Below are 24,885 nucleotides of genomic sequence, written 5' to 3'. Positions count from 1 at the left end.
GCTTTCATTTTTTTCAGACCAAACTAACTATGTAGTGATGACTGATTTCACCCGATTGTACCTTCAGATGAAAGGTACAATCGGGTGTCGTCTGCATAGCAGTGAAATGTGACGATGAATATACGAAAAGATGAGACCAAGGCGGAGGAGGTAGATGATGAAAAGAGTAGGACCCAGGACAGAACCTTGAGGAGCACCAGGTGGAGATGAAATTATCGGAGGAAAATGTTGTAAAAACTGTTGTTTTTTTGACTTAGGAACGGCCAGAGAGATACCATTTAACAAAACTCGGACGGAGCCATTAGTGATCAAAAGTATTTGATTCAGTCGGAATATTGCAAATAATCTCATAAATTCTCTCATAAAGTAGTAGAATTCTGACCACAAGGTCAATGTTTTAGCATAGTCTGACGAATGTACCAGCCCAAAGTAAAATAAAAATAAAACGTTTTTTGTTGATTAATTCATACACAAAAATAGGGTTCAAATTGAAGACAATGGATTTGAAAAAGTTTTTATATTATAAAAGACGTTTGAATAGTGTATATTTTCATCGTACCTTCGTATAAGATCATATTTTCTCTCTGAATGATTCAAAAATAAAGTCGGATTTTACGAGCAATAACAGATAAATATTGGTAAGTGAACACATTTCTCCGGGCACTTTCTTTTTTGGCAGTTATTGTCAGGCTTCAGGGCTTTACTTTACGAGCAAATTAGCAGACGGAGCGAGTCAATTTGAAAATGCTGCACTTCAGCATATCTTCCGAATGATAAGCTCTAGAAAGTGTCTCTCATAAACGTGCCACCCCATGACACTTGGAGACGGTGCTTTTCAAATGGGCCGTAGATGAAATATGGAAAACCGCCGAACAGAGGGCTTTTCTGCCACGTCAGCGAAATCACCAAAATGACTTTTTTCTTTTTCTTTTTTTTCTTTTTGGAGGGAACTTCCACAGAAGAAGAAGAAGGACTAGTGTTTCCCCTCCTTCTCCTTTACATCCATATTTTCCCAACATCTAATTTTATCCTCCTTTAGCGAAACTTCTCCGATATTACGTTCACAACTTCGCTTCCTCTACATGTTGGTGATCATCGACGATCAGACCGACATGTTTTTCTTCCGCTGACCCGAAGAGAGACGACGCGTGTCGGCCTGTTACGCTGTAATTAGCTGCTAATGACTACAAAATACTGAGGGAAGCGAGGAAGTCACCGCAGCGAGATGGAACGTCCTGCTCAGGTGTGTTTACACTGGCGGTGAAATCACTTAACTCGGGTGTGAGGTACAAATCTATACTCCATACATCCATATTCTTTCACCATACTATATCCTTATTCAACAGTACTGTATCGTAGTATTTCTTTTAATATAAATGTTTATCTATATATTATTTTGCTTTTCATTGTTACTTTATGGTTTATATATCAATAACATTAGTGTAAAATCAAATAATATTTTTTTTAATTTTTAAATTAACAACTAAAATCTAAATATTAGTTCATTTTAGTGTTGCAATAACACTTCCAGCCGCTGGATTGCAGCAGTCATTTCGTCCTCGGAAGCTAAAGGAACAATGAAAATCTGCGACGGCTGAGGACAAGAGGATACAGTTGACTGTAGCAGCTTTTATATTTATATATATACATTCAATAAAGTACATTTTAAATAAACAAATTCGATTTTTTTTATTTACAATCAACCTGAAAATATTTACAAGCGTTTGTTCATTTTTGTGTTGCAATTACACTTCCGACCGCTAGGCAGCAGTCATTTTGTCCTCATCTAAAGAAACAATTAGATCCTAGAAGATCCCAACGATGACTGAGGACGAGAGGATACAGTCGACTCCAGCAGCTTTTAAAGCTGATGTTTAGACATATACAGTATATATATATATATATATATATATATATCAATATTTTGTTTCTGGAGACAGAACTGATTGGAACTGATTGGATTAAAAAAAAGTTTCAAATCATATTTAATTGTTATCATAATTCTTTTATGGTTTATATTTCATCATAGTGTGTTTTACAACTACTTTTTTTTTTTTCAAGTAACATGCAAATATTCACAATATTTTTTACATTTTTGTCCAGCATTTAAGCTTCAGGCCACTAGATGTCAGCCACTATGGCGTCCTCTGCAGTCAAAAGTGACAATGAAATACCGCAAAATCCTGACAATGACTAAGGACGAGAGGATACAGTTGACTGTAGCGGCTTTTAAAAGCTGATGTTTGGACATATTTAACCCAAAAGACGGTGAAACAATCAGAGCATGTCACTACTATTCAGTTTCCCTTTAAACATCTTTGCAAAGATTCTGCAAGTGTGTCGAAGTTCAAGGTATTGAATCGTATCGTGAGATTTATCGCTACAGCCCTCGGTTGTTTTGATTTTTCAAGCTTTTCTTTTTCTATTCAGCGACCATTGATCGATTTTAAGAAGAAGAAAATATATCAAAATAGTAAAGCAAATATAAGACAAAAACATGTGGATATTAATTAAATAAATATAACTGAAATATTTGCAGATAAAACTTGTGTTTCTGTGTATATTATTTATATTTGAAAGTTAATGGCTGCGAGAAAAGATTCCTTGGATCCTTTTTTTGGAAGTTTTCCCAGGTGATTGTCCAGAGGTTTTCTTGCTCACCCCTCAGAGGTTTCTAATCTAATCTTCTCAGTCTTAACTCTCTGGAGACGAGTTAACTCTGCACCAGGGAACCAGCAGAAGTCGTCGGTTCTCCTGAGCGCTCGAAGAAAAATCTAGATTCTGACGTATGTTTTCACTCTGACGGCTCAGAGGAATCCATTCTCTATACAAATATTATTTACTTACTTTAAAAAAAAAGAAAATTGCAAATATCTATGGTGGTGAAAAGGCATAAGAACTCAACACAACTCTTGTCTATTTATTCATATTTTCAAAGTTGACCTTCAGTTAAAAACATGTCCTTGCTGTAAAAAAAGGTCAGAGTTTGGTCTATTTTTTGCCAATAATGTAAAGATTAAAATAGTAAATTTTTGTATTAAAGGATAAACAATTGTTAGCCATAATATAAATAACACTTTAAAGCACATGCTTGTAAAATTCAAACTGTTTTTTTTTATTGTAGATTTTTATGTAATCAAATCAATAAAAACAATAACATTTAAAGTTCAACCCATGTAATTAAGTAAGTAAGTAAGTAATATTAATTTATATTGCGCTTTTCTAGACCAGGGTCACAAAGCGCTTAAACAATCAAAACAATACTCAAAAAAGTATATACAATGTAAAAACTCTTGTGACACACATAAAGTAAATGTTCTTTCTCTCCAAGATGCAGTAAGTCCTTCATCATGACCATGTTTTACACTTATTACTTTATAAAGTTGCTCTGAAATCTGGGCAAACGAGAGGTTACGAGAGTCCATTATGACGTAATAATGGCTTAACTCCTCCTCTAGCCAGCTGTAATCACGCCCCTTTTTGTTTATACAACAAGTCTCTTGCAGGTAGAGACATCAGGGATTGATGACTCGCCGTCAAAAACCTCCATGTTTGACCAATCACAGCAGAGTGATGGGTGTGGTTATGATAAACGAGATTACATTTCCAGAAAAAAAGTGTTTTCAGTGGGCGAGGCTTAAGATCATTTTCTAACCTCAATATTCCAATGAAAAGAGTGAGTTTTACGCCCGTTTTTTCTCAATCATCCGTCCGACCCGACTTTCTCCTTCTACTGACGTCGATCCTCTCGGGTTTCCGTTGACGATCCGTCAGTTTGTCGCAACCTTTCCCATCGTCTCTCCCGTCTGTCCATCACGTCCCTCACTCCCTTCTGCCCGACAATAGCGAAGCCACTCGCTGTGAAATTCAACTCGGGAGTGTTGGCGGGAGCAGGCGACCCACAAATGGACTATTTATGTGACAAACGGCGAGAACGTTTGCGAGCTCGAATCCCGGGCGTTTCGAGGGAGAGGAAAATTTTAATTTGATGATATTTCAACGGAAAGAATTGTGTCGTCAGTGAGACCAGGAAACGAGTCAAATCCCTTGCAGCGCTCGATCAAATGTATATACAGCAGGTTATGGTTCAATCCCCAAAAATGGCTGCTCAAGAGTAAGTACTGAGCTCTAAAGACGGCAGGATATATTTCAGGTCCGACCAGGTGCTCTGTGTGAATCCTGAGTATTGAACACAGCGAGCTGCTTCTACCTCCGCGGCCCGGAAACACCATCAAGCGTAGGCAGCAGATCCCCACAGGCTCTCGGTACGATGCTGTGTCATAAATCAAAACTGTCAAATAGATTTTACAGCTTCTGGTGAAAAGAGTCCCAACAACCTTGAGAAGATCAAGGTAACGTTTAAGTCTTTTTTAACGACGGTTCCTTCACGACGTTCTCTATGTAGTACGCGAGGAAACCGGACCTCGCGGTTAAAACGTCACGTTGTATTCCTGGCGAGTGAACCATAATAATAACATGACATAAACGATCCTGCTCAAAAATCAAAGCAGCATTTGACCCTTACTTGGTTTTACTTTGAAAAGTCAAGTCAAAGGTAGTGTAGTGTGTATTAAGGTAAGGTAAAGGTAAGGTAAAACTTTATTGAAATTGTTTACATACAATATGTATCACGATACACATGTTACGATGCGATATATTGTGATATATTGCAATACTGTAGGAACAACAACATATTTTTTCCTTTAAAGACACAACCATTTTTGTGGCTGTTACAGCAAAGACATGAGTAAATACTTTCTCTAATCAAATGTACTGCATTAACATCTCAAACAACCTGGAGCAAAATGTAATATCCATCTGTCAGTGTTGTTTAACCTTGTTTTAAAGTTACAATAAGTCCAAACATCGGCTTTAAAGCTGCGGGACTCTGGTGTTTCCTTTCTTTTTCACTTCTTTTCGCTGATTGTGTTGTTACTTTGTCACAGAGGAAATGACGAATGTTGCCAACTAGTGGCCGGAAGTCTTAATTGCAGCACCTGCCGTTGCCCGAGTAGGTTTGATACGTAGGTTCTCTTAAGTAATGGTCTGAAGAAAGGGAAAAATCAGTCTTTCTTATCATGTATTAAATATGGTATACATTTATCTAAACATAACATATTTATTATACGTGATGTTTTGTGATGTAGGGCTGTAAAGATACATATACAATAAATTTTGATACACTTGGATTATTTTTTGAACGCTTACAGGGAACATTAAATTATAGTGACGTTTTATATGCAAGTTTTGAAGCTGTATTAATAAATATTACATTACTTTTGAGATATCTTTACTATCCATGTGTTTTTGTTTCTTTTCTAAGAATATATCAATAATAATCACTAAATAGAAAAAAAAGCTTGACAAATAAGAGAGGGATACAAAGTATGTGTTGTAGTATTTACAGACCACATGACTCTTGACAAAGTCTTAACTGCTTTGTTTTTCAAACCAAAATATGTCCAAACATCAGCTTTAAAAGCTGCTGGACTCACTGTATCCTCTCGTCCTCAGTCATCGCCAGGATTTTTGCAGTATTTCATTGTCACTTTTGTCTGCAAGGACGTCATAGCGGCTGACATCTAGTGGCCTGAAGTTCAAAAGCTACACAAAAATGAACAAATGTCGTGAATATTTTGCATGTTAGTTGAAAATAAAATGTACAATTATTTAGTAATAAAACGCACAATTATGAATGTAAACCATAAAAGAATTATGAAAACAATGAAACTTTTTTTTTAATCCAATCAGTTCTGTTGAATATTGATACGTATCCAGAAAGAAAATATAAATATCTATTTTATTAGTATATTTTTCACACGTTCTTACTAGAAAAATAAGCCTAAAATCAACGACCTGTTATGGATGGACTTGATCTCGACTCCAGTCCAGAGCAAATGACTGCGATTATCTTCGATGAATCCTCGTGTTCGAGTGTTTACTTCGTCTCTCACTTACCTGTCGCCGCTGTAAAAGTATTCAAAGTAGAGTTGAGAGTATTCACGGGGGCGCCGTCGGGGCTCGCCAGGCAAATCACTTCTGGCAAGCTAATCCAGCGCTCATTAGAACCACCAAATTGAATAATGGACTCTGAGGAAAGGGTTGGTGTATGTGTGTGTGTTCTGGGTCGGGGCGGCGCCGGGTGGTCCGTCCTCGGCGGCACTTTTTACTTTGGACCATCACTTCTAATCAGGTAGCACGACAGCCCCCCCAACCCCCCTCCATAACCTCTCCATTCACCCACGGGCGCCCACACATGTAGTCCATTACGCCCGAGTTACCTGGCCGGTGCCCGGGGGACGTCACCTGAGAAATCCATAGGCCCCCGGAGAATGGGATGAAAGAAATGGAAAGAAGAAAAGAAAAAATGCCCCAATTTCTATTAAAATTCTTCCTCCCTTCTCTTGAAGTAATCACGGGGCTGCCAAGGCTTTATTGGGAAACGTAATGGGGTTCTGAGGATGGAGACACTGGCGGTCACATCATACCGGGCCCTGCATTTGTCTCCCCGTTATTTCCTTTTTTTTTTTACTTTCACTCCGATGACACTTCGGGTTCTTTAACGGCGTCTTCGCAGCCGTGTTGATGAATAAAATATCACGATTAGAAACTCATTAATTATAAATACTTAATCGCTCAATTCAACGAACCGACCCAACTTTTCCGAAGTGCTGCCGAGTTAGTGTTTTTCACGGTAGACGAGCCGGGGTCGGAGAAAAAAGCTCATCTTCTGTTTTTGTTGCCGATCAATTCAGTGGATCCAGAGGAGAGTAGATCTGGAGGTGAGAGGAATTAGATCCAGTAAGAGTTCAACAAACAAACTTGCTCTATGTCTATATCTAATACATCTTCATTTAAAGTTATAGTTCATCCAACATTCACTCATTTTCTACTCACCCTGATATCGACTAAGGGTTGGGAGTAAATCTGTTCTTTTTTATAGTTGTAGACAAAGATGCTGGAGTCGACTGTATCCTCTCGTCCTTAGTGATCGCTGGGATCTTGCTTGATTTAAAGTGATAGTTCACCCCAACTTCACTCATTTTTCTACTCACCCTCATGTGGACTGAAGTGTTGTGATTATTTCCAGAATAATCTGTTCTTTTTATAGTTAAAGACAAAAATGTTTGTTCATTTTAATGTAGCGACTGGAGCTCAGTTGTCTTCGGCTTCATCTTCGACACTTAAAAACATCCAAATACCTCCAAACGTTCCTCTTGTACTGAAGCCTTGACATGAGAAGAATTGTTCCATAAAAAATTAAACAAGTCTGTACTTTTTAAGCTTTTTAATACAATTATATATTTAATAGAATAAAAGACTATTAAACAAATATTTTAGTGCAATAGTTTTGGGGCTTATTATTATATAGATAATTAAAATGTATATATACTTTTTTAACTTTTATTCAACTATACTTTAAAAATACCTCAAAGCCTTATTCTTAAATGTTGTGTCTTAAGTCATTATTGGTATTTAGTTATCACAAAGGTATTATTCATCCTCAATGCAAGGACTCAAGGTTTATTTTCTTCAACTGTTGAGTAACTAATAGTCAAACAAAAAAAACTGATGAATATTTGACACAATTATTGGATTTAAGATCATTTTTGTGTAAAAAAAATTCAGTCATTCGATATTCATTCCCGTAAATAATTGTAAGTGTACTTTATATATTCATAAACTGGAAGATTTATTTTTATGAACCACTAACAAACTCTTACTTTTCCTAAAGTTCTCAACATGCTTAAGAAATGGTAGTCGCAAACTTTGGACAAAAAACTTTTTGGTAATTTCGTCTCCAAAATCAAATTTATATATTTTAAATGTGTCTGAATAAAGATATCGTGGAAGACTTTTTTGTTTGTCATGTTCACTCACTATTATTTGGACTGTAAAAATTTGATAGTGTCGATATCCGTCTATACTTGTCTTCAGTACAAACATGAAGTGTTGTTTTTTTTTTTAAGTAGGAAAATATACATACTGTATATCTTTCATTAAATAGCCTTTTTCTTAATTGCATCATGTGACCATCCCACTTCTAACACCATTTGTCTCTGAGAACAGAGAGTCCTTGACACCTAGATAATGGTGTATAAGTACAACTGTAAAGTCACTTTGACCAAAACTCTGATGTTCAACGTTCAACTCCAGGGACGTCCGACCGGCGTCTGGACTCGCCCTCGTAACGAGAACGTGTTCACGGGTCTGGAATTTTCCTTCCTTCTAGCTCAGCTCTGCTGCTGACGGCGACGGTCAAACTCCAGGCCAGACAGTCGTCATTTCTGTCTGGAGGTTCTGGACGAGTCGTTCTGCAACAGCATTCATGGAACCACGTGGAACTTCAACCGGACCTTATATAGTCCTTCATGATCCTTGTTTATGACTCGTTTCCTCGGAGATGAATGTTGTTTGATCCTCGTCATCCATCTTCGTCCACCATAATCCAGTGGGAAGAAAAAAAGCAGCTCTTAGGATGTTTTACTTCGGACCACCCGATACTATGTTTATATATTCTTATCTCTAATATTTGGGGTATAGACCTTAAAATTCCGGAATTCAATTGATTATTTTTTTATTTTTTTATTTGTCTTTTTTTAATTCTTATCAACTCAGTTAAAGCTTCAATCTTAACTATTGATTCTTAACTAATTACTGTTAGTTTTTATCTATTTTTAAAATGTTTCCCTGTCTGTGACAGACTTGTGTTTCATTGTGTGTACAAATACACTATATATTAATAACACAATTTTGTTTCTGAAAAGTACTTCTAATAAGATATTCCTTTATTAGTCCTGCAAGGGGAAATTCCCCAAAAATATATCCTTCGGGAAATAAAATGGTGCAAATAATAGAGCAAAGTGCAAAGAATGACAAAGTGCAAATATAAAGAACATTGATCAAAGGAAATGACAAAAAGAAAATAATACAAAGATTAACATGGAATAAGTAAGTAAGTAAGTAAGTAATAATTATTTGTAAAGATCTTTCTAGACCAGGGTCACAAAACGCTTGAACAATCAAAAACAATACACAGTTAAAATCTATACATAAGAAGGTCTAGACAAATAAGACAAACACAGGAGTCCCGGAAAATCAAATTAAAAGCAAAAATAAAATTGTCTTGAGATGTTTCTTGAAGGAGTCAGTAGATCATCAAACACAGAGATCGTTCCGAAGCTCAGAAGCAACAGTCTGGAAGGATTTCAATCCTCTGGTCCGGAAGTTCAGGAACCATCAGTAGATTCTGATCCACAGACCTCAGAGCCCGAGCTGGGGTGTAAGTCTTGATCAGATCACTGATGGAAGGTCTGACCATGAGTAGATCTCAAAGTAAGAACCAGAATTTTAAAGTTGATCCTGAAAGAAACTGGCAGCCAGTGAAGAGTTTTAAGGATCGGAGAAATGTGAGTTCTTCTACTAGAGCGGCTCAGAATTCTGGCTGCAGAGTTTTGTATGAACTGCAGTCGAGACACATCCTTCTTGATTAGGACATGAAAATAAACTGGATCATATATATATCCATATAAATATGTTAATGAATCAATGAGTCTTTTAACTGACTCGCGCCTCATGATGTCGGCCACGTTTGTGTCGACGCCGTTGATGGTGGTCGTGTGCGACGTGTCGCGCCCGGAGGCCGGAGCAGCCGTTCGCTGTGGCCTCGAAGCCGACGGGAAGCGAAGACAGCCGTTTAGCTGTTCCTCATCCCTCCCCCCCCCACCTCCTCATCCCTCCTGGTCATGGTCTGCTCCGAGGAGTCATATCCACTCACCGCCGTGATTTACGACTTCACCTCCAGCCCAGCTGAGGCTCCGTAGGAATGTCTGGACGTCTGTGAAGGCAGAGAAGAATCAGTGTTTTAAGAATCATTTTAAAAAGTACAATATTAACAAAAAAGTGCTTCTTATTTCACTCAAAAGTCGAGTCTGAGACAATCCTCATAGTTTTGTGATCAGGCACCGGGGGCACCTTTATCTCCCGCCCGGCCTTCACCGCCTGGACGACCGTTGTCGTCGCCTCCTCCATGAACCTTGAATCACCCGCCTGCGGAAAAAAAAGAAAAGAAAAAAGCAATCTCTCAGAAAAGCCATAAAGTAAAAATTCATATTGATATTGTGCCTCAGCTTTCCTCACCTTTCCCGCCTCTCGCCCATCACTGGTCGCACAATGATAAACGCCGTCAGATATTAAAGTCGGCAACACGATGAGAGACGGGTTTGCCTTTTTGTCGCGCAGCACCCTTTTATTTTAACTTTATCTTTTTTTTACAATTATAGACATTTAGCCTGTTTTTTTGTTTGTTCTTAAGCAGTAGAATTGTTTAAAATATATGCTATTTATGTTATTTACAAGTGAATGAAATGGAAAATTCTACTCTTTATGTGCTCATTATTTTTACAGGACCAGAGGAGAGAAATCTTTTCAGGCTGTTGCTCCTAAGCTTTGGAACGATCTTCTCTCTCTTTGCGCTTGATGGATCTACTGACTCCTTTAAGAAACATCTTAAGACGTTTCTATTTGTTCAGGCTTTTCCTTGATTTTCTGGAACTCCTGTGTTGTTCTCAGTATTATCTTGATCTTTAAAGTATGTACTTTTTTGAGCATTGTTTTGATTGTTTAAGCGCTTTGTGACCCTGGTCTGGAAAAGCGCTATATGAATAAATATTACTTACTTACTTACTTACCTCTGGACCATAATCTCAATAACAAACTTTTAATATTCAATTTTTCTGCCACTTGATCGGTGACTTCGCAGCAAGTAGTGACACATGTTTTTACAACATGCAAGTACTCAAGGTTTATGTTCTTCAACTGTTGAGTAAGTGATGGTCAAACAGAAAAAAACTGATGAATATTTGACACAATTATTGGATTTAAGATATTTTTTGTTCAAAGTTCAGCACCAGCCAATTTAGATGCTTGCACATGCATTTTTTGTTTGTTGAAACTTTTGGAAACATTTTCTAAGCATCTTAATATTTCTTGTTTGTGTTGAGTCAAGTTTTATATATATATATTTTACATTTGACCTGTAGATCTGAAATGAATGACTTTTAGATTTGTTTGTAAGATTCTTTTTAGGTAAATTTTGCTTAAAAAAACAAGGTCACCTTGACCCTGAGACAACACAAGGGATTCCACAATCACATTTGTTTTCGGTCCTTCAGGTCACCTTGACCAAGAGATAACACAAGGGATTCCACAATCACATTTGTTTTCGGTCCTTCGGGTCACCTTGACCCGGAGACAACACAAGGGATACCACAAACACATTCGTTTTTAGTCCTTCGGGTCACCTTGACACCTTGATCAGAAAGTTTCCTGGTGTTTATATTGAATGAGAGTTTTCCAGGGACCTTGTGCTATAAATAATTGTTAGTAAATCTTCTTTTTTTAAGGGAACAAACAGGTCTTCTGATCAATGTCTTCTCACGTTAAGTGAAATTTGACAGTTGTAAGTTTGATACGTCGTCACATCCGATCTTCTTTCCTAACTCTGGACTTGACAGTCGTCAGTTCCTGAAGCTCAAGAATTATTCATACTCTTGACACAATATTGACTGAAAATCAGATTTCCCCGGCGGCGCCGAGTTTGAGAAGAGTTTACACAGCGAGCCGAGGGGTGAGACCTTTCCATCACCTTTATTTTGGAGCGATAATGATTCTTCTTTACTCGGAATAGGATTGCGTTTTCCATCTATCGTTCCTCTCTCTCTCTCTCTCTCTCTCCATCTCTCCCTCTCTCCCTCCCTCTCCCCTCGCTTCACCTTCACCTCCCTCACCTCCTTGCTGCCGCGTCTTCATCAGTAGTTGATCATGGGCGAGAGCAAGGCATCAAAAAAACGCCTTATTCTCACCGAGCCGGATTGAATTTTCATTTTCATTTCTCATCTTTCTTTTTTTTTTTTTTTATCAACCCTCTTGACCTTCTGTCCACTCTGAATTACCGGAACTCAACTGGATAACAAAAACAGTTGATATTTTTCTAATATTTAAGAAAACATATTTGTTTTTCTTGCAAAAATATGTTGGTTTTTTTTTATTGTTGATTTCGTAAAAATCATTTCAAATGAAGCCACCAGGACGTCCAACAACTGTGTGCCCTGCAGCTGAGCATTACACCCCAGCATGGCGACGTCTGGAAATGGGCATCATGGCAGGGGGCACTATTTCCCCACCAGCTCTCAGTTATGGCCATTAGAATCATTATCCGAGGCCGTCTGTGGTAGTTTGGAGGTGAAAAACGAAGCATAGCCTTCCTCGCCCTCGGGTCACATACGGACGACTTTACAAAACTTACCACTCCCTGTATCTTACCCAGTGACTTCTGGGAGAGCTCTAAGAGAGTATCTGGGAGTTATAGAACAGGTTATAAGGGTTGGATCTCAATAAAGGGTAGAAATATGATCCGTAGAGTGACTTTGAAAAGCAAACTGAGGAGGCAGCAGGTGTGGCAAGGCTTCCTTTAAGGGTTGCATTTCTGGAACTCCTGCGTTTGTCTTATGTGTCTTGGCCTTTTAAAGTATATATTTAAACTGTGTATTGTTTTTGATTGTTCAAGCACTTTGTGACCCTGGTCCAGAAAAGATCTTTACAAATAACTTTTACTTACTTACTTACATTTACAGTAGATCTGCCTATTCTCGTGACAAACCTCAGGAAGCATGTCTTAAAACACTTTTTGGAATTAACGACTTTCCTGTGTCAAGTAAACCTTCAATAAATCACCAAGACTGACCATTATTGAAGAATGAATCCAACAAGTAAAAGTTAGGGCACTAACTTAAAAGGGTATACCTGGAGTCATAAAAGCCAACAAGTTTCACAAGTGTCTTTGCAAGGTTAACTAAGAAATGGATTCCCATTAACCATTTTCTTCCCAAACGGTCACACAGGTGGAGTCATCCGAGTCAGAGCTCAGTATCGCTGCTTAGAAAGATGAGGCTAGTTGGTTCTGACACGGATAGCCTTAGCGTGAATTTGTTTAGGTTGGATCACAGGTTGCTACCTTGAGACTCGTGCACTTGGGCACCTGCCTTCTCCAGTGGCACCATGGAGGATGAAGACGTTGCTGGGTTTGGGTGGCTGCTTGGATCGAGCTGCCGGAATACTTGGTTAAAGTCAAGGTCTGCCTGTTATGTAGCAACTGCCGTTGGAGTCTTCAGGTTCCAGCCCTAGTAACTCAATGGCCCGCTCACTTTCTTGGCACTGATCGCACTCCCCAGTAACGGAGTGAGGACTAGTGGCCATCTGTGCGTTTTTTATAGGTTTCAGGTTGGGGGGGACACTGAACCAACACACGACCTCCCCACTCAGATGCAGTTTAAGGACTATCCCGGGGAGGGCAAACACTAAAAACAGGAATCTGTTGGTCACGAGCTGTACATCATTACTCGAGGACACCGTGGGTCATGCACGGCAGTAAAGATACCCTCGGCCTTGGTGAGCGCCGTCCATCCTTGCACAATTGTCGGGCAGCAAATTGAACCCATGGTTATAGAGGCGTTAGTAACAGGAACTGGGGTGCAGGAAGGGAGAGGCCGTGGATACTGTGGAAGTCGATGAGAAAAGGAAGAGATATTGTGGTCATATAGGTTTTTCTGGTCCAACCAGCTACTTGCCATCACTAGAAAATCTATAAGTGCTGATGTGCTACAAGATTGTCTTTCTTATGCCTCATCCTCATGTAGCCGGGGTATAGGCAAAACGTTTTTTCTTAAGCCTGTCTCTTGCAACATAACACACAAGACCACGTTTGAGAGTAGGCACAGAAAACCAAGATTCATTGTCTACAAGAAATAATGGTTGAATGTCATTTACTATAGGCCCTTGGATGGTTAACGTCCTCATCAAAGACTGTTACTTTTTTTTGTTTACAGTGCTTTTTTCATACTTGTTTTAGACCAGCTACAATTTTGTCAGATCATACCAAGAAACTCTCCGGCTCCAAAGGCTCTGATTGGTTAGAATGGGTCTCTGGGAATCACTGTGTTCGTGGAGAACAGAAGATGTTTTGCACATCCTTCTCCTACAAGGTTTTCGCTACAGTTTTAAGGCAAATTCTGGCGACTACACTCCGGCATGCTTTTAAGCACTCAGTAGCGCAGTAGTACATGTTAATCTTGAGACAAAATAAATATTTATGAAAACATAGTGAGAGTTAGTTCTGCCTTTAGGTGTTTTTCTAATGTGTACATTAAGCAGCAAACCTTATTTTTATTATTAGTTTTTAATGTAAAAAACAGGAGTTTCAGGTGTGAGTTTGAAATTTACGTGAGTCCTTGAATGCAACTTGTGTTTTTGTGACCAATCAGAGCAGAGTGGGCGTGGTTACTTGGACGAGACTTCTTCTCAGCTAAAACGGCGGATTTTAAGTGGGCGGGGCTTAAGCGTATTTTCTAATGTAATTATCTTTATTAAATGACAGTTTTGTGCAAAAAGAAACAAACAGATGAGTATAATAGAAGTCCTGGAACAATTTAAGAGGCACTTAAATCAGCACATTAGGTGAACCTTAAATACCCCGCTATTACTCCCCCGGCTGGGAAGGTCACAACTTACCCCCGATTTGAGTCTTATCACAATAAGGGATCTGGTCATAAATATACAGTAACTTCTTAAAGATGCTTTCGATGGAAAGTTTGAACAAATGTTTCTTTTTATTAATTTCCTTTGCCCTGATTATTTAGGTGGAATCTGTTTCTGGTGAGGATGTGTCTTAGATAACAAGGACTTCACTGTGGATCTTTAGATTAAATGTTGCAAGGTTGACTTGATGTTGAATGAGTTCAACTCGCCCACTTTTTTTTCCCCCCCAACACTGAATCCAAATGTCTATTTCCGTCGACTATCTTAACGTACGTTCATTCATCCCGGCTTTTTTATTTTCGATTATGTCTCGGCGTATGAATCTCTAATAGGGTGATAATTGTGCTAGCATATTTACTGTCACCCGCCATTAGCCCAGATTAATTAGCCCATTGGGTTGAGCTTCGGCAAGTGTCTGGCTGAGGGATGGCGGCGCCGATGGAAGGCGGGAGAAGGAGCACAGAGAGAATCAGCACAATCTGCTCTGTATCATAATGCCATCTTTTCCCTCTTTTCCTTCTCGCCGTCTCTCGTCTCATCTGGTCCGTTTCATTAGTCTGCTCTGTCGGGTCTGCCTGAGCAAAGTTTGGCCGGCGGTTCTTTTAATTGAAAATTCCTTTTTTTGGAAAAAGTCGGATTTTTGGAGATTTGCTGAAGACGCGTATCCAACAATATTGAAAGAATAGTGTCAAATATGTATAATTCTTCTTTCTGTGCGTCTATTAATGTATAGTCCAAATATTTATTTATTTTTAACTTGTTTATTGTCAATTCACGTCAATCATAGATGACATATCCATATAATATGTAGTATATGTAGTATACATATCTCAAGGTACTCCTATTCAAGTCACCCATCAGGTAGATACAAGAAACACAGCAATACAAAGGCAAATCAAAAAGAAAAAAGAATACCAAAAATAAAATAAAAAACAAACTACTACTACTATTGTTACTCTTATAACTACTACTATTACTTACTTACTTACTTACTTACTTACTACCATAACTGTTACCATTACTATTATAACTAATAGTGTTACTTTTATAACTGCTTCTATTACTATTACTACTATAACTATTACCACTGCTCCTACTATAACTGTTACTACTTTAATTGGTGATACTATTAATACTATTACTAGTACTTCTACTGCTAGTACTTCAACTACTATTATTTTTTGTATTTTTGTATGTATCACTATTACTACCGAATAACTATAATTAGTATTATTACGATATTACTACTACTATTATATATATACGTATATATATATATATATGTATATATATACAATTTTATTAATAACATGTTGTCATTTCAAATCAAAAACAAAAAACAATACCAAAATTTTTTTTTAAAAAAAACAAACAAACAAACAAAGAAAAAACGAAAACAACAAAAACCTTTACCTTGAGACAAATTAAGCTAGAGCTTAACATTCAGTTCTACAGTATCTGTATTCAGATGATACATCTCAATATCCTATTACCTCTTCAGAAGTGAAACAAAAGAAAGGGTCCAAATGATGTTTTAACCATCAACGTTGTGTCTTTTCCAGGAGCAGCCGCGTTGAGATCCGTCTCGGCTCCAAACAGACCCGTCAACATGGACATCGATGAGGAGGAGAACATGAGTGAGTCTGAACCTTCTCCGTTGTTCTGTGGATGTTCTTCCAGCTCGTCCTCCCTTCGCTTGCTCATGCGTTATCGAAGGCATGTCGGCTGTTAGCACCTTTTGTTTCAACACGTTGTCCCACAGTTTTTCTTTTTTCCCCATAACAATTTTCTTTTCCCGTTATTACTCACACGTTACCTGCAGTACCAGGAGTTTCCTCTGGGGAAGATACTGAAGCGTGACAAATATTTTCAATGTAAAAGTCCATGTAATTAAGTTTAAAATATGTTATTTTCCCTTTAGGTGTTTGCATAGACTTATAAAGGTGATGGTGTCATTTTTCTGGCCGATCCCGAAAAATGACGTGGAAGCTCTTAATGCCTATAAAAAAAAGGCCAAAAATGTTGAAGGACTTGCTCTTTTTAAAAAGGCAGTAACTCACTTAATGTATGAGCTTCAGAGCTGAAATTAAGTTTAAATCCTTCTTTTTTAAATCCTAACTGTTTTCAGTCTTTTTGGCCTAAAACAAAAGGCCAAAATGAAGTTTAAAGTTATTACTTTATAAAGTTGCTCTGAAATCTGGGCGAACAAGAGGTTACGAGAGTCCATTGTGACGTAATAATGGCTTCACTCCTCCTCCATCCAGCTGTAATCATGCCCTTTGTTCATACAACAAGTCCTTAAGAGGTGGAGACTTCCAAGATTGATGACGTGCAGTGACAAACCTCCATGCTTGACCAGTCACAGCAGAGTGGGTCAGAAAAAACAGTGTTTTAAGCGGGCGAGGCTTAAGATGATTTTTTTAATGTCAATATTTCAATGAAAAGAGAGTTTTGTACAAACACACACTGATGATACAATAGAGTCACACATCACAACAACAACACACACACACATACACACTGATGATACAATAGAGTCACACATCACAACAACACACACTTGCATCAACACATTAGTTGAACTTTAATGAGTTTGTGAGACCAAATGAATAATTTTTCCCTTGTCTCTAATTAGGACATTTCTGTGAAAAATGATCATAGAAGCGTCCTATTTAGCTTTTTGTGAAAAAACTTATATGGAACGTTCTTTGAAGCCCATCACAAACTCTTCCTCACCCTCTAGACTTGAAAGATGTGTGAAGATAAAATGCGTTTAAAGCTCGGCGTCTTTGAAAAACCAACGCAAGACCAGAGAGAATCATGAAAGACATTACTGGCTTTTTACAAGTGACGCCGTTGCTTCTGGAGTCGCATAAATAAATGAACGTTACACTTCATATAAAGTCTCTGCTCGACGCAAGGATTTCACTGCTGAAACAAAAGCAGTCGATGCTTTTTATAACCGCATGAAAACAACTGCATGTATTTAGTCCGATGCATGTTGATATTATAAGCTTTATTTCCTCACCTTTTTTTTTATCGTTTTGCTCTGAAACATACGGTGCATTTTATGAACGTCGTAGCAAATTATTCTCCTGAACACATAAGAATCCATTACTCTTTAGAACGTCTTTAGAAATGGTCCCGGCATGACCCTGGAGAGCATGTTTCAGATCCACAACATCTTCACACGTGGACTTATTGTGGCACATTTTAATTTCTGTGGTCATATCGTGACATCTGTTGGGGGGGGTGGGGCTTATTTGATTGACACCTGATTAGAAAATCCAATCTTTCAAATTATCCCTTTGCTCCCTGGTTATCAGTCCAACTTTTAAAGGATCTACAGTCGGTGGAAGTCTTCGCCGACTGCCTCTTTTTTGTTGGTGTATTCTCCTGTTTGCCTGGTTCCTCAGCTCCTCCCCGCACTCCTACCCTGCACTCCCTCCACCCGACCTACGACCCCACCACTCATGCACACTGCGGCCTCTCTTTCTCCCCCCCGAGTACCGCAAGGAGTAACCTATCAAGCCTTTGCTGAAGGATGTTATAAATGAAAATTTTTGACAATATTCCATCCGCTTTGTTAACTGGGGTTTCGGTGATATGTGTTCCCTCGATGTACCTTAAGAAGTTTTAAGACCCTTGTTCCACTAGCTCAATTTCTTACGCTACAGAATCAAATGGTTTATTTAGCATGGTACTTTTTTTGTTACGAGCTATAGGGTAGACCACAACAGTTTCCCTGGTCCTGTCGTAAATAAAAACCCTAGGAAGGTTTATTAACGATAACTTAACTGTGTCTTTGATCAACCAATCCAAAATGGTAGCCCCTTGTAATGAACCATAGTGTTGGAGCCACAGATATGGTTAGCAAGTGTCCCCGCTAGCGCCATTTATGTGTCACTGTTTTGTCCTAAAAACCGTACTTCCAGAGCTAGTACTGCATTAGAGGAACACAAATCATTGGTCCAGTTCCAAAGAGTGATAAAGGAATCTATAAATTTTGCATTTACAAGATCCTGCAACGAAGGCGTTGTAAGTTACTCTTTCTGGGCACCGCAGGTTCGAGCAGCACCGACGTAAAGGAAAACCGAAACCTGGACAACCTGTCCTGCAAAGAAGGGGTGGGGGTGGCCGAGCAACTCCCCAATGGCAGCGGCCCCGGCAGTCGAAAGAGGCCTCTCGAGGAAGGGAACAATGGCCACTCGCACTCCAAGTTCAGAGCCAAGAAGCGCAAGAAAACTCCCGGGCCCGTCCTGCCCAAGAACGCCCTGATGCAGTTGAATGAGATCAAACCCGGTCTACAGTACAAACTCTTGTCCCAGACGGGCCCAGTCCACGCCCCGGTTTTTGTCATGACCGTGGAGGTCAACGGACAGTTGTTCGAAGGCATGGGTCCCACGAAAAAGAAGGCCAAACTCAACGCCGCGGAAAAAGCGCTGCGGTCGTTCGTTCAGTTCCCCAACGCCTCCGAGGCTCACCTGGCCATGGGTCGAACGCTGACCGTCAACACGGACTTCACCTCCGACCAGGCCGACTTCCCAGACATGCTCTTCAACGGTTTCGAGACGCCAGCCGTCCCGGAGGAGCCGTTTTATCTGGGCTCCAACGGCAGCAGCACTTTAGCCTCGCTGGGCGAGTACCCACTTCCCACCGCGCCCGGCAGTAACCTCGCCCAGGCACCCTTACCCCCACCGTCGGCATTTAGCTCCCCCTCCAGTGGCAAAAACCCCGTCATGATCCTCAATGAACTCAGACCCGGCCTCAAGTACGACTTTGTGTCGGAGAGCGGCGAGAGTCACGCCAAGAATTTTGTGATGTCAGTGACCGTGGACGCTCAGACTTTCGAAGGCTCTGGTCGCAACAAGAAGTTGGCCAAAGCTCGGGCAGCGCAAGCCGCACTTTCCGCTCTCTTCAACATGCAACTGGACCAGACGCCGTCTCGACAGCCCATACCACGGGAGGGACTGCAGCTCCACCTACCGCAAGTAAGATGTCTTTTTTTTTCATCCTGTGTTGTCAGAACCTTCTGGTTTCCTCCCAAAACATCATGTGCTAAATTTATTTTTAAATAATTACTTTTATACTTGTTTAAAATTAACTTGTCAAGAACTGACTCTTTTTGTGTGGAGAATATTTCTTATTTTTACTTTCCATAGAATTGAATTCACATTGTCTAGTTTAGCTTTTCTATATTTTTATTTTGACTTTTTTAAGTTAATAGTTATTAATGATTTAGTTATTAATACTGCTACTACTATATCTATTACCATTACTATCACAAATACTATTTTTTCCTATTATTTCTACTATTACTTTAACTACTACTACTACTACTATAACGTTGACCATTGTTATTACCATTATTATCACTATTCTTTTGACTAATACTACTATTACTATTACTACTACTATGACTTTTACTATTAAAACAATTATGTTTTATTAGTCTTACTACTATTTTTATTATTACTACTATATCTATTACCATTACTATACTTCTACTATAACTATTACTACTGGCATTAGTTATACTATTACAATGACTGTTACAATTACTATTGTTTATATTATTACTACTACTGCTCTAACTATTACTACTACAATTGGTTGTATTATTACTATTATAATTATTACCATTACTATTATACCTACTATTGTTACTGTCATAAGTGCTACTATTACTATTATTACTATAACTATAACTACTACTATAACTGTTACCATTACTATTATAACTACTATTGTTACTTTTATAACTACTACTATTACTATTACTACTATAACTATTACTACTACTACTACCATAACTGTTACCATTACTATTATAACTAATATTGTTACTTTTATAACAACTACTATTACTATTACTACTATAACTATTACCACTACGACTACTATAACTGTTACTACTTTAATTAGTGATACTATTAATACTATTACTAGTACTTCTATTGCTAGTACTTCAACTACTATTATTTTTGTATGTATCACTATTACTACCAAATAACTATAATTAGTATTACTATGATATTAAACTACTATTATATATATATATATTTATATATATGTATATTATTTTTCTTAACAAAATGCTGTCATTTATTAGTAAAACATTTATTTTGGTCCCTTTATGTAAAATGTTCAGGATCAAGATATTTTCTTGAGTGAAAGGAAGTTGTCAGTGAAGGAAAAACAGTCCCAGTATGAGGCTGATTGCATTTGTTGTGTCTCGTCCGCGTGATTTTAATGCTCGTCAAAGTCAAGTCACTGTCACAGTTTGATCTTCAACGTGTCTTTCCAACACTGTGTATTTGCTGCCATGGCAACGAACCTAAACACTGTCGCATGTATAGCGAGCTCTCGAGAACTACAACATTCCAGTCATCACCTGTGTGTTTGTGTGTGTTTGTTGCGTGTGTGTGTGTGTTGTGTGTGTGTGTTCAGGTTCTGGCTGATGCCGTTTCCCGCCTGGTGGTGGATAAGTTCAGTGAACTGACTGACAACTTCACCTCCCCTCATGCACGGAGGAAAGTTCTGGCAGGAGTTGTCATGACAACAGGTAGAGCCCTGGAGGAGCGAGGAGGAGACGTTTGATGATGTCGAGCAGAAAAGTTGCCTCAGGGATGATCCAAAGTTTTCAGCGTCTAATCATATTGTCGGAAAATCATCTGAAATAATACTTTAAAATGATACTCGGAATCCACACAAGCGTATATTAAATACATTTATTTTATTTGGTTATTTTACCGTGTATATTTATACAGTATTATTAGCAGTACTAGGTAAAACTTTGATTTTTTTTTTTTTTACTTGTGCAGTCGATCTCTTTAGCTATTTTTTTAACAACAACCTACAGTAGAAAATTGAGTCTGTGACCAATGTGTTTTTTTAACACTAGTGTGTCGTGTTTTTTTTGATAAGAAGTACTCTTTTACTTTTTGAAGTTTCCAGAAAAAAATTAAACCAAACCAACTCTCAGATTGCAGTTACTCTGCTCTGACACTAGGGAGAGCCAGAAACAATCTTTTCAAACATACATATTGCTCCTTTAACTAACTAAGAATTTCAGAGCCATCAGAATGTTGAAGCTTTTTTATTTAAGCAGTTTTTTTTTTTTTGGTTTCTTTTTCTGTTTCAAATTAATTATATAAATATTAAGTTTGAATTTATTATATATATAAATAATTATTTGAATATTTTCAAAATAAATTAAAAACAAAATTATAAACTTAATTAGATGTTCTTAGTCCAAGAATTCAAAGTTTTATTTTTAAATCAATAATATATTTTACATAGCCTTTTTAATTAAAAATAAAAATATGAAGGCATCATATTGCCAACAATAATGTGTTTTTTTTACAGTACACATAGTCTGATATTCTAGTTACGATACTTGAAAAATACATTTTCTTTATTCAATTTTTTTTATTCACAGCCTTTTAAAATGTTGGTCAGTAGTAATTTTAAACTCATTTAGTATAATATATATATATATATATATATATATATATATATATATTCAATGTGTTTATTTAACTATACAATAAAACAAATTAAACCTTTCAATATAAAAAGTATAAAGCTTTATTATTAAAACAAATATTGATTGCTTAGAACAACGACATTTAAATAAAACTTAAAAGTTTCAACATTTAAAATGTTGAATTCAATCGTTAAATATTCTAATGACACTGATATACTTCCGTATTAAACCACCTTAAGTGTAGAATCTTACCTCGACATTGTTAATAATATATAATTTTAATTAATTAAAAAATACATAAGTCCACGGAATGAGAAAATCAGCAATTAAAAATAATCAATTTTGCGTAATTGCTGCTTTTTTTGTTGTTTATTAGCTCCAAAAAGAAATAGTTTTTACACCTAACATCTTTTACTACTTGAGTTTTTAATCCCACAACATGTACGACAAATAAAATGAGTGTAAATCCTCAAAAGAAATGCTCTTGTGTTCCCTCTGTTGATGGAAAGTGTTGTTCCTCAGGCACGGACGTGAAGGAGGCTCAGGTCATCTGTGTCTCGACGGGAACCAAATGCATCAACGGTGAGTACATGAGCGACCGCGGCCTGGCTCTGAACGACTGCCACGCCGAGATCATCGCCCGCCGCTCGCTCATGAGATACCTGTACACGCAACTGGAGTTCTACCTCGGGTCAGTACACACAAACACACACCCCCGCGTCGTCTGCATACGCGTTCATTTGGGCTCAAGTCTCGGTGTTTTTTTTGTGTTCAGCAGCAACAAGGACGAGCATCAGAAGTCGATATTCACGCACTGTGAGAAAGGAGGCTACAGGTTAAAGGACAACATCCAGTTCCATCTCTACATCAGCACCTCGCCCTGCGGAGACGCCCGCATCTTCTCCCCGCACGAGGCGGGAGTCGAAGGTACCGGGATTCGCCTCCTTGCTCCTCGTCTCCCTTATCGCCGCTCGCAGACTCCACCGACGTTTTTTTTGTTTTCGTCTCCGGTTTAAATTCTTGTTTTATTGAATTAAATCCCGAGATTTTCCTCTCGGGCTTGATTTCGACTTAATTGGAATTTGCACTATGATGTCAAAAATGGCTTCGGAACAGGGATAATTAGAGCTTTTTGTGGTTCTCTCGTCTGCTTGTCGCTGGTCCACGAGCCCGGCGTCGCAGTGATTAACCCTCTTACTCTCTCGTCACAGTGTTGTTCTGTCGCCTGAACACGAACAGACACATTCAATTAGTGGCTGAAAAGATGCTGCTGAGCGACAGACGATCTGGACAATAAACCGTCGTCTCGCCATTGATTTTCTTTTTCCCTTTTTTAATTTATTTATCGTCCACGGAAAAAAAAACCTGAATTGCCGTTAATCTCCGCTCAGACCAGGGAGACAGACATCCCAACCGGAAAGCTCGGGGACAGCTGAGGACCAAGATCGAGTCGGGGGAGGGAACCATCCCCGTCAGGTCCAGCAACACCATCCAGACCTGGGACGGAGTGTTGCAGGGAGAGAGACTACTCACCATGTCCTGCAGCGACAAGATCGCAAGGTAGTTCTTACGCACACACACACGCACACACACACGCACACACACACACACACACACACACACACACACACACACACACACACACACACACACACACTTTGTTTTCTATTGTTTCAACAAGTTAGAAACATTATTAATACTAATATTACTATAACTACTACTACTATAACTTTTACTATTATTATCCCAGTTTTTGACTAATACTGCTTTTACTACAACTACTATTATTACTATTAATTGTACTAGTATTACTTCTACTGCAACTTCTATTAATTTGTATTATTTTTACTACTACTATTACTATTATTATTACAACTAATATTAATTCTAGTACTGCTACTATTGCTATTCCAACTACTATTTTTTTTAATTAGTCTTACTTTTACTATTATTATTACAACTAATATTATTTCTAGTACTGTTTCTATTTCTATTACAACTATTATTACTACTACTATATCTGTTACCTTTACTATTATAAATTCTATTACTATTTTTACTGTTATTACTACTACTATAATTATTACTATTACAATTAGTTATATTAATACTACAACAACAATGACTGTTACCATGTTACTACTACTGCTGTGGCTATTACTACTTATATCGGTTACATTATTACTACTAGAACTGTTACCATTACTATTATAACTACTGTTGCTACTGGTATTACTACTGCTATTACTACTACCTTCAATCAGTGCACTCTTGCACATTTTCTGCAAACAATCATTCCAACGTATTGACTTCAGAAACAAACATTTTATCTGCTAAAATTTAAGCTACATTAATAAGTATTTTTCATGATGTACTTAACATCCACACGTTTTTATTTTATATTATACTTGTTAATTAATTCGATACAGTTTATTTCAATACACTTGCAGAATCTTCGTAATGATTTTAGAGGGACACTGAGTTTTAGTGACATCTTTTGGTTAAATATGACCAAACAACAGCTTTAAAAGCTGCTTGAGTCGACTGTATCCTCTCGTCCTCAGTCATCGGCGACATCTCGGTGGATCTAATCGTTCCTTTAGCTGTGGAGGACGAAATGGCTGCTGCCATCTAGTGGCTGGAAGTTTAATTGAAACACAAAAATGAGCAAACACTGTAAATATTTTGATGTTGATTGTAAATAAAAAAAATTAAACTAGTTTCTTTTAAATGTACTTTATTAAAATATAAACCACATAAGAAGTATAATAAAAAAAAACAACGACTATGACGTATTGTAC

The 24,885-nt window shown here is 38.0% G+C and overlaps 1 protein-coding gene across 2 annotated transcripts in view; it reads left to right on the top strand.

Moving 5' to 3' along the window:
- The window catches only part of adarb1b (adenosine deaminase RNA specific B1b), a 152,050-nt gene that overhangs the window by 113,783 nt on the left and 13,382 nt on the right, over positions 1-24,885 (top strand). For both annotated transcript variants that reach the window (XM_087803728.1, XM_087803727.1), the window contains 6 exons: positions 16,158-16,232; positions 18,661-19,586; positions 21,046-21,160; positions 22,607-22,775; positions 22,860-23,011; positions 23,476-23,644. In XM_087803728.1, the coding sequence (XP_087659854.1) occupies positions 16,205-16,232; positions 18,661-19,586; positions 21,046-21,160; positions 22,607-22,775; positions 22,860-23,011; positions 23,476-23,644 (1,559 nt within the window). In that variant the 5' untranslated portion in view covers positions 16,158-16,204. The remainder of the gene's footprint in view (positions 1-16,157; positions 16,233-18,660; positions 19,587-21,045; positions 21,161-22,606; positions 22,776-22,859; positions 23,012-23,475; positions 23,645-24,885) is intronic.

This window comes from Callionymus lyra, chromosome 12 (genome assembly GCF_982586985.1).
Source record: "Callionymus lyra chromosome 12, fCalLyr1.hap1.1, whole genome shotgun sequence".
Taxonomy (NCBI): Eukaryota; Metazoa; Chordata; class Actinopteri; order Syngnathiformes; family Callionymidae; genus Callionymus; species Callionymus lyra.
This window is presented reverse-complemented; position numbering and strand designations above follow the sequence as displayed.